This window comes from Crocodylus porosus, unplaced genomic scaffold (assembly GCF_001723895.1).
Source record: "Crocodylus porosus isolate Cpor-Errol unplaced genomic scaffold, CroPor_comp1, whole genome shotgun sequence".
NCBI lineage: Eukaryota > Metazoa > Chordata > Crocodylia > Crocodylidae > Crocodylus > Crocodylus porosus.
The window spans coordinates 53700889-53711726 of NW_017728907.1; the positions used below are offsets into that span (position 1 = coordinate 53700889).

General features: G+C 47.2%; 1 protein-coding gene across 1 annotated transcript in view; it reads right to left on the reverse strand.

The window, feature by feature from the left end:
• Nucleotides 1–3791: 3791 nt before the first annotated feature.
• Nucleotides 3792–10838, reverse strand: part of SLC1A7 (solute carrier family 1 member 7) — a 97298-nt gene continuing 90251 nt past the window's right edge. Inside the window, exons 10-11 of the mRNA XM_019531454.1 lie at nt 10088–10187; nt 3792–5171 (exon numbers count right to left, since the gene is read on the reverse strand). Of these exons, the coding sequence (XP_019386999.1) occupies nt 4935–5171; nt 10088–10187 (337 nt within the window). The 3' untranslated portion in view covers nt 3792–4934. The remainder of the gene's footprint in view (nt 5172–10087; nt 10188–10838) is intronic.

Sequence of the window (10838 nt, forward strand, 5' to 3'; positions counted from 1 at the left end):
ATTGGTAGGACTTGGGTCCCCTTGTCATGTCCTTTCCTCCCGTGACACTCCCCTGGTCCAGTGGCCCCTTCAGCAGTTCTGTGCCACTTGCAAAATCCTCCACAGGCTACTTCAGCTGCTTTAGAGTTATTCTCTGTCGCAGAGGTGATACCAATTAGGCATCATTAGACTGATGCTCCTTTTTGTGGAATTTGACCCAATTTTCTATATGTCCTCCAATGAAAGCATCCGGCCCATTGCCCCCTCTCACGCGTACCTCCGCTCCCTTTTCAGATGAGGCTGGGGTCTGTTTTTCAGACTATCAGTTTCTTTTCTTTCTAGCAGAATGAGGCAACTTGAGAATGAGTGCTGCCAGTTCAGAAACATTTTTCTTCCCACATGAAGCAGGGTTTATTCCCTGAAGAGACTGTTGTAATTTGTGGATGGTTTGATAATTTTTTTATGAGCATTTTGAACATATAAAGGTCACATGCTTGTTCTCCTTGGGACACCATATGAGACACGTACACCAGTGCAGAAGTTGTAGTTTAACTTACAGTCAGCAACTTCACTATTTTGGCTGGACTGAAATGTGATATGTCGCTGGAAAATGTGAATAGAGCCACGCATACAAAATGATATGGACTTCATTACTAGCCCAGTTGCACCCCTGTTCCAAGTTGCTCCAAACAAACTGTGAGACATGGAAAATGAATCGATAGAAATGGTTACAATGGGCATAGCTAAAACCCTAGTGTTTGCACTCCAAAGTTATGCAATGGTACATTGTGCTGCTTGCCACAGTTGCTGTTGCTTTACTGTGATATGCCTTGCAGGCCCCAGAATCCCACTGTGTTGGTCGCTACACAGCTAGCCTGAAAAGATGAGGTTGGTTTTTTTTTATAAGAAATTTTTCATGTTCCAAGCCAAATCAAGTCCAAATCCGTGAGTCAGTCCAGAACCAAAGTGGCCCTACAACCGGCAAACATCCTCCACCCCCACCCAGGGCTTCAGATATTTCCAAAGTCTTTTGGCAGACATCCTATGTGCAGGCCCAAGTCCGAAGGCTTGGCGTTCAGATGCTCCCAAGTTTTGCCTGCCCTCAGCCATATGGCCGCAGCAGCAAGCTAGGGAGGAGCCCCCTATTCCCATAAAGTGGGCTTTAAGCCCCAACACGGGAAGGGACTGCATATTTGATTTGGACATAAGACAAGAGAAAACAGGTGGATACATCAGACCAAGGTCCCAGTGAGATTTATGGTTAGGATGACGGTCAGTGATCATAGCAAAATGGGCATGAACAGATATACAGCAGGGGTGTGCGAAGTGGGCCCTATTTGATTTGGATTCAGCCCGAATCAGGGACAGTGATTCAATTCGTTGATTCAGATCGCTATCCCCAATTCAATTCGGCTGAATCCAAATCTAAAGATTTGATGCTGATTCGGAGAATCAGTGATTCGGACATAGACTCAGCTTTAAATGTCTTTTCTACATACTTCGTACGTTTTTTTAGACTGGTTCTCACTCTTACAGCTCTTCTCTGGACCCTCTCCAGCTTGTACACATCTATTTTACAGTGTGGTGCCCACACCAGGACGCAGGATTGCCAGGGAGGCCTCATGACATTCCTGCTACAATATCCCACTAGGCTATTGGCTTTCTTCAAACAATATTCCATTGTTAGCTCCTGTTCAGCTTGTGTAATTCATACATCCTTTTCTGTAGTACTGTAGTCAGCCAGTCATTCCACAGTTTGCATTTACTCATTTAATTATTCCTCCCTGTGTGTACAGTTTGCACTTATTGCATTTCCTTCCATCTCAGACCATTTTCCCACAGTATCAGGGTCATTTTTGAATCCTAGTTCTGTTTCCAAGGAACTAGACTTGACTGCCTGGGAGGTCCCTTCCAGTCCTACCCTGGACCACCCAGGATCCTGATGCTAGGATTGACTGGCTCTCTTGAGGCTCATTACTCTGCAGACTGCCACTCCTCTAGATTCGGGGGAAGAGCCCCTGGAGGCATTTTCAAGATGAGTTCTCAGCTCTGCTGTCATTGCACCATGGAGCAAAAGAGATGAATCCCCGGCACAGGGTGACATTACACATGGTTTAAATGAAGTGCATGATGGTTTTGAAGCAGCACGCTTAAAGGTAGGAGCTGACTCCTAAGCTCTGGGATTCTAAATAAGAAAGCAATACTCAGTTTTGTGGAAAGTTGCAGCAAACATCAAAGTGTATTATGAGCAGGAGCTGTACAGGTGAGAGTAAAACAGCTGCGTGTACAGCCCAGGAACCATCCTAATGGCAACAGAACAAAATTGTGATGACCTGTTCCCTAAAAATAATGATAAAATAGATTAGAATAGATGAGATTAGGCCAGATCACTCGGGGCAGGCACTGGGATTTGCATTTTACTGTTTGGCTCAAAGCAGCATGTAGCTTTGCTGGCTGGGAACCCAGCAGCACCTTCTGCTTGGCACACAATGGCATCCTGGGATCAGAGGATGTGGTCAGACTTGTCCAAAATGTACTTGGGGTTAGATTACCCATTACTAATGTTGGGGCTGTCTTGCGCCTTGTCTAGTCATCTGCACTCATGCAAAAGAGCTCTAAAATGCTCTAAACCAGTTCTGAATGCTAGGATTTTACAGCCTCTTGAATTGTTACAAGTTACTGTGTGAGGGACAAGACCGTGGAGGATGAGGCCCAGTCTCTGGTGCATATAATACCTCTTCTGGTTCCACGAATCTACTGCCACCTGAGCAGGCTCATCATATGTAGGCAGTTTAATCTTGGGCTTGCTCAGGAACTCACTGTTTTGAATATTTACAGCTCTTCTATTATTTATAGGGTGTCCTTGACTGAAGCCTATGCTATTGCTCTTGCTCTTCGACTAGAAGAGGAGATAATACGCTACCTATCCGAATTTTCACACGAGTAATCATTAGCATTTAAATCAGACGGCTTTGGAGATCTGTTGTCTCAAGTGGCCAGCAGCTATCCAAATAACTACTTACAAATATAAAAGCCCATTAAAATGTCCAGTGTTTTCATGGTGAGTGCAACCAAGATCTTATGATGATCAATATTATGATGGAAAAAATTACACTAAGAAATGATCGCAGCGTAAGAGTGGTGCTGTAGCCATGATGAAACAGAAATTATGCAAGAGGCAAGGATTTCTTAGGGTGATCCCTTTTATTGGACTGATTATGTAATTAGGATAGAGTTAAACAAGCTTTTGCAAGCAAGACATTCTTCATCAGGTCGGACTGCTAGGAAGTGGATTGGACGTGTGCAGCGTTACAGGAAATGAAGATGTGACAGTTGTTTTCAGGCTTCGTAGTTTGAAGCCAGAAAATTTGAGCTACCCATGTTGTAGACAGAAGCGGCTACTGAATGAGTAGGTTATGAGAGAAGTAGTCCAGAATGCTTTGAAGAGCAGGTGAATACACACAGCTCACACAGACCACTAGTGGGATGCATTACAGCACTCGTATTTTTGACCAATGGTGCAGAATTTGTCCTTTCTCACCAGACTATTTTGCTTAATTTTACATTTTTTCCCATGGAAGTTGCCTTGATGGTTAGCAATATATTATAGCACCAGATATGGATTTGGGGAGCTGACAAATGCAGCAAACACAAAGTACATGTCATGTGCTTGGTAGGAAATAGTTTCCGTGATTTTCTTTTTCTGGTACTAAAACCCACTTCCAGAAATTCCCCCAACTCCATGCTTTTCCCTCCTGCTCCTCAAGAGAGAAACAAGAATATGTTCCTTCTAGAAGTACACGGACAACTAGGTTTTGCAATGGCAGGTTTATTAAAAGTGCTTCTCATTGCAAACATTACACACCCAGCAGATTTTATTTTAACTGAAGGATTCAGTAGATAGCTGAAAGAGAGACAACATTCAATAGAGTCCAACCACTGTATAATGAATAATAACAGGCCAGTTTCCACAGCTAACTCCCCACGGAGCCGAACTATTAGTCATCTGTACTGGATTTCAGTCTCTGTTTAGTCTGCCCTTGGAATGAAGCATATTCTTCAAGAGCTTTGAGCATCAAATTTACACATATATACAGTAGAAGAGCCTACAAGTTTAAGGAGAGAATATACAAGCACTCTTTAGCACCAGCGTGGGTATGTGTGTGTGTGTGTGTGAGGGCTGACGTGGCTCTGCCTATATGAGGCTATATGAGACTGACTCCAGTGCAGTTGGATTTTTAAAACATGGACGTGTGAATCTGGCACTTGGATTACAAACTGTCCTTTACAGGAGTCCAGGCGTCTTTGTACTAGACCGTGCAGTTTGATACCGGTCTTCAAAGTGTGTCCACCTGCCTTACTTTTTTAATGTTTCCCTGCAGGGATACAGATTTCACTCCATTGTCAGTTTGCAGCATTATGAATGATAAAAGAATTGCCTTGAGAGACTAGGAAATCAGTGCAGTTTTCTTAGTGTTATTCTCAATCCGAGTGTGACCTCCTTTGTTGAGGGACTAGAAGAAGTAGCGTCAGTCTGTTTTCTGAAATACTGTCACGTACCAAGCAATCTATACATGTCGTGGTCATAATTAATAAGCTGCACACACAAAAAAAAGGCTTTTGTTAGAAAATGAAAAAGGGTCAAAATAAAAAATTTACAAAAAGACCAAAGGTGTGTCACAATACTATGCTGGAATCAAAACGCTGTGCCCAGAGTAAAACCAAACCTGTCCATTGGTTACGTTTCCAGTATTAAAATCATCCCAGTAGAGCAGCCCCCGACTCTTTCCCGTCTTGTGCCTTTTCTGACATTCACAGCTGGTCTCCTAGCTCCAGTACAAGCAGTGTGGCAATAACTCCACGGTTTTCCATTCAAGGCAGAGTCCTGCCCGCCAGCTGTGAGGTAGCGATTGGGTATCAGGTCACAGGGTGTTGGATACCATCAAGTCTAGCGATTACACGTTTGTTTCCAATTCATTGATTTCAATAGTGCAGTGGTCTTGACTGGTGCACTTCCGCGTGTGGTTCTCCACTGGGTTTTCTTCTTGCTCCACTTGTACAGGTATGTGATGCTGAAATACTTTCACGATTTCGGGTCCACGACACTCATGCATGTGCTTCACGCAGCCATTTCTCTGGTAAGCCATGAGCTGGTGGATGTTAATAGGTTTAGTTTCACAGATCAGTGGCACCTGTGTGGGGAAACAGCAAGAGTCTGTAGGTTATCCCTGCTCTGGGCTGTCCGTGTCCTCGCCTGTGTGTAAAATGAAGTTCTTCCTTATCTCAGGAGTTTGCATGCAGTCTCTCCAATGCATAAGGAAAACTTAGAGGCAAGGTGCCTTCAGGATTTGATTTTTATTTACTTTGAGGCCCCCTAACATTTCCCTGGTTGTATCAAGGGGACTTAAAGTCAGCTCATCTGCAGCTTCTGCAATGTAGCTTTAAGGTCTGTCTAGCCACAGGAGCCTTAGTTTAAATGAGAATTGGGCTTTCAAGGCCAGATATACAAAGGTATTGGAGTACCTAATAAGGCACATCTATGGCAAGGAAGAATGACCAAAGCAGGTGCCTAAATCTCGATTGGAAGTCGATGAGAGTTAGATGCAGAGGCGCTTTCGTAAACCCCGCTTAGGGTTAAATCTTCAAAGGTCTGAGGTTGCAGTGTCTAATTTGTATTTGTCTCATCACTCTAGTGAGAGCCTGAGAGCCACCGCCGCTTGACAGCTACTCTTCCCCAGTGTGGGGGAGAAGCCAGGCACCTAAGGCCGGGATGCCACCTACCAAGCCAATGGAGATGCTGCAGCATCCTCAGTCCTGCCCCTCTCCAGGGTTTGTGTGCTTTGCTGCACACCACAGAGAGGTGCCTCCATCCCCACAGTCCCTTTCCTGGCATCAGTCTCGTCTTTCCAGATGTGGCCGGAGCAGATCCCATGCTCCCTTTTATCCAGGAGCAGAGTGGTTAGAGCACCAGCCCAGGATTCAAACCCACCTCTGCCACCTCCACTGAATACTTGATGCAAAACAGGGAAATATTCAGTGGAGCAGGGAAAAGAACTGGGGTCTCCATGTCCTGGGCGAGTTCTCTCACCATACAGCTGCAGAAGCATAGACAGCATCACTACCACTTCCTCTTCTTCCTCCCCCCCCCGCTTTATGTGTCCTAATGGACCTAAGCGTTACGTGGGCTCTGAACAGGTCAAGACTGAGGATGCTTTGCCAGGGCTCTTATGCTCAAAAATAAAATGTAGGCCCCTCCAGGGTTAGGCAGCACCTTCGCAGGGCTTTTAAGGACCTCAGTTGTGGACTTTTAGGTGCCTGGCTTCGAAAGTGGGCTTTCCAAACCTGAGGCAGACATCCAGGTTCCCTAAATCTGTACAATGCAGTGGCACTCAGAAAGGGATGCAAGGTTGTCAGCCTGCGGGATGGGTGCTGTCTAAACCAGCCCATAGGGATTCCCAAAGAGCCCCTTGGATAAAACACGTGCCCTGTGTGTGTCTGAAACCCCAACGGGCACCCTGGCTGTGGTGCCTGCCTACAGCCCTGATTTAGGCACCGAAGTGGGACTGGGATGCATAGCCTGAAACCCTTCAGACTTCTGTGCCTAAGTCATCTTTTGGTGTGGAGAGCCAGCTCCTACTTTTTTAAAAGCATGGCTACTGCCACATTCCCTGCGGTAGTCTAGTGGTTAAAGCACCTGCCTAGGTCCTGGGGACCTGGGCTCTGTGCCCTCCTCGTCTCCCCCTCACTGAAGAACGCTGCAGTGCCCAGGTAGGGCAGGGAAGGGAGGGTAGGCGGGGGGCACTCTTCATCCCATCACTGGAGCACAGTGCAGCCAAGAAGGCAAGATTTGTGGGGCCAGAGAGAGACTTAGCAAGAAAAAGGGAGTGTGACTCTGCAGTCCAGCAATGAAGGCATGTGTCTGGAAGGGCGCTTCCTGGGTTCTTGCCCCCATGCTCAGGACTGCTTACACACTTTACGTTAGCAGTCCTTGAATAATATGCATGTGAGGGGGGGTTGGGTTTTTTTGAACGGAAGTGACTGTGGCTGCCTTGCTTTGCTAGATGCAGTGCTGTCAGGGTACGCAGGCAGGCTCGGAGCATGTCTACTGCATTGGGCCCCTCAGGAGACTCCAGTATGGCAATGCCTACTTTGTGAATCCCAAATAGGCATGAGACGGGAGCTGGGATGCTCCGCTCAGCTATGATGGCAGTGGTACCTGTGGGCATGCGCAGTAGCACAGTTGTGAGGCCTAAGCAACTTGACTTCCCAAAACTTATGTGCCCGTGGCCTTCCATAGGTGGTCAGGCATCCGTATCCTGCCTAAGTGGCATGGTAGGTGCCTAAGTGCTTTGCCTGATCTGGTGCTAACTCCTGCCTGCATCACTGGGCACCTAAATGCCCTGTTCCTTCTGCCCTGAATGAGTACTGTAAAAATACCAACAAACAGCAAAAAGAGGCGCTCTGTACAAAGTACAAGTTCAACCCACTGTTGGTCATTGTTCATAACTCCAGGTCTGACCCAGGCCAATAATGCTGTAACATTCCCCAAGTAAGTGAAGCCAAAGTTATATCTGCAGTTGGACTAAGCTAAACTGAAATGCTGGGAGGGCTGCAAATCCCAGTGCTTCTGGGACAGATGCAGTCAGATACAAGACTTCATGATCACAATGTTTCCCCTCACTGCCGAATGGCACGACAGCGGGGGTGGTTTTTCTCAGAAGCGTGGGGCAGAGCTGAGTCACAACATGATTAGGCAGACAAATGGTTCATTCAAGTTCGGCACCTCTTTGCCTCCCTGTTATTTATACCTTCTAAGCCTCAGAGCTAATGTGTATTTGTGGTCGGAGCTATGGGAAGTCGAAGGGAGAGTTTTATTGACTGATTCAAGAGTAACAGGTTGAAATATCATTTAGAATAGAAAATCGGAAGGGCTGATGGGGAAAATAATACGTAAACATTGGCAGAGGGACGGGGTGGGCTTGCAGCTGAGATAACTTGCCATTTGAGTATACATTACTAACTACACAAAGCATGCAGCCAAGACACGAGGAGGGCTGATGGTGCATTTGAAGGCAGTTGAGCACCTCATAGAGAAAAATCTCCCTGCAAACAACTGAGCAATCCCTTAGGAGGCATTTTATATTCTTGTTGTATCTTTCTTCAAATGAAGCATGGTGAAACCTGAACATTGTGCTCCCAGCCTGACTTCTAAATACAGCCATGAAATAAATGGCAGGAGCCTGGTGTTACGCAAGAAGCCAGATGAGGATGATCATCCTAACCTCCTAGCCTTCTACCCGAATAAATAGTTTGCAGTTACTTTGCACACTTATAAAACAACACCCAAAATGCCTGATCTCCACTAAGTATTTTTGCAGCAGCGTTCAGATTCTGCCTGAAAAACGGTGTGCAGCTCCTTGAGGTACCAGAGCAGCGGTAGTCCCGTGAGTGACAGAAGGCTTTTGCTGCCAAAGCCACTAGAAAGGGTGTGTCGATGTAGCCACACTTCCTGCTGGTAGCTGCATCCCCATTAACAGCTGGTGCTATGCCTGCTATGCTGCCGCAGCATCGTGGACATGGACGGGGTAGTGGATTCCCAGTCCCCAGGAGCCGCCTGAGTGGGAACGTGGCCTCGTGGCTTTCCGGTGGCAGCTGCTACCTGCTGGCAGGAGACCCGTATCCTAGACAGGCCAGATAAGCAGTGGCTCTGTGCTAAGGGCTCCATCTGAGACTGGTAGGAGTCAAGGGTGCCGAGCAGGAAAAGGCCCTAGCAAAGCAAGCAGGAAACGTTGGACTGTTTCATGCACGTTGCCTCCGGTGCGAGCATGGGGCTCACCAAAAAGACCTGCCGCTAAGATGGGTAAAACAACTGACTGTGGTTCATATGCTTAGTGCTGCTCAAGGTGCCCAAAAAGAAATGTGCCCCATGAAGGAGCAGCAGAACAAAGCGCTCTGATATGAGCTGTCCTGGCCTGGCTGAGGGAGCGTCTTGAGGAACTGCTATGAAGTGGAGTGATAGGGACCCAGCATCTCAAAGTGAGCAGGGCTTGCAGCAGTGAGAGCAGCCCGCTCTGGAGAGGCATCTGAATGAAGACTAGGCCCTTTCTGTGTCAGGCATAAGGGGAGGAAGGGATGAAAACACCAAGAGAAGGAAATGGAGTGGTGCGGTGGAAGGGTCACACGGATGGGGCTGAGGAACGGAAAGCAAGGGCCCGTATGTGATGCAGAAGGTGTGAAAAGGCCAACTAGAGGAATGCAAGTGGCACGAGGGCAGCAGTGGGGGGGAAGGTGATTCCAACGGCAGTGTTTGGAGCTGTGCTAAACTCTCCGCTGGGATCCTAAATACACCCAGCACTTGCCTTTTGCTGACCTGATGGATTCTGTGTTACTTACATACTTATGCACATGAGCGTGCATGCTCTCACACACGGACACATGTGACACTTGTTCAAAGATCTCTACCCTCCTGCTTCTGCTCCCAGCTATACTTTCACTAGGCTGATATTTTGTGGGAGTAGCTTGTTGCATGTTCCTATGGGAGGAGGGTGAGTTACCCATAAGAGAGAAACTTTAGGCACCTACATCTGGCCTGTGTAGAGCACTAGGTAGCCCCCCACCATAATTCACAGCTCCAGGGGGGCCTGGCCCATGGAAGGGGTGCTAGCATGTGTTCCACAAAGGCATGTGGCACTATATTCTGGCTCTTAAAATCTGTTCAACCACATGCCTTGCACTGTATATGCATCCTTCTCCCAACAATTTTAAAAAGCCCTGGGGCTGCTTGCTTGGCTGCCTGCTTGCCTGGGGTGCGCAGTGCGGATGGCCCAGCTGCTACCCCTGCTTGGTGATATTCTAACCTCTGGGGGAAGGAGATTTCAGTCCTCATGAAAAGGTTCCTGCCAGTTGTTTAAGCCCCTTAATGCATCTCCTGCACCTCCCCCAGTAGATGACAAGTCCAACATCACCCTTCTCATTTGTGCTACGCCTGCTACCCACTTCTGCGAAGTGATACAGACCCTCATGTTCTTCCCTGTGAACATAATGGACAAACCAGAATACACGAATGCAAGATGTAGTCTCTGGCTTGCAGGGCCTGTCCTCTCATTACCTCATCGCCATCCTTGGTGAACTCCTTTCTGCAGACGTGAGCCATGATTCCAGCAGCAAGGGCATCTCCCAGGACATTGATCATTGTTCTGAATCTGTCTCTGACAAACAAAACAATGATGTTAAGCGATGAGCTCTCTTGGGGTACCGCTATACTGTCAGCACTGCAGCAGCTGCGACTCATGTAGCTGTAACCCAGCTAACTTAAAACCAGCCGGCTTGGGTGCTGCTGGGAGTACAGCTGTGGCAGCAGAGCTCAGCATGGACAGGTTTTATGCTGAGCAGTGTTTGGCTAAACTGTTATCAGTATGCAGGTCAGCTGGCATAGACTCCCTCAGTCTTGTAACAGGTACAGACTGATGAAGCTTCTTAAATACTTGAAAAATCAAATCCAGTTTAAGCATTGTCATTTCTCTGCTGTCTGAGCTGTTTGCACTCATTTGTGGTACAAAACTTTTTGATATTCAGAGCTCCAATTGCAGTTTGATTTGGGGCTGGTCCTGCTTTGAGCAGGGGGTTGGACTAGATGACCTCTGGGTGTCCCTTCCAGCCCTCATTTTCTATGATTCTGTGACTGAACCTGCAAGGTGACAGATGCTTAGATTCAATGGGAGTAAAGGGCTGTTCACACCTTTTGGGGTCAGGCTCTTGATAACTGATGCAATCACACCAACCAGGATGTTGGCTAAAGGCTCACTAAGTTACGGGTTCAGCCTGCCCCTTCCTGTCTCTCAGAACATGGGTTCTTACTT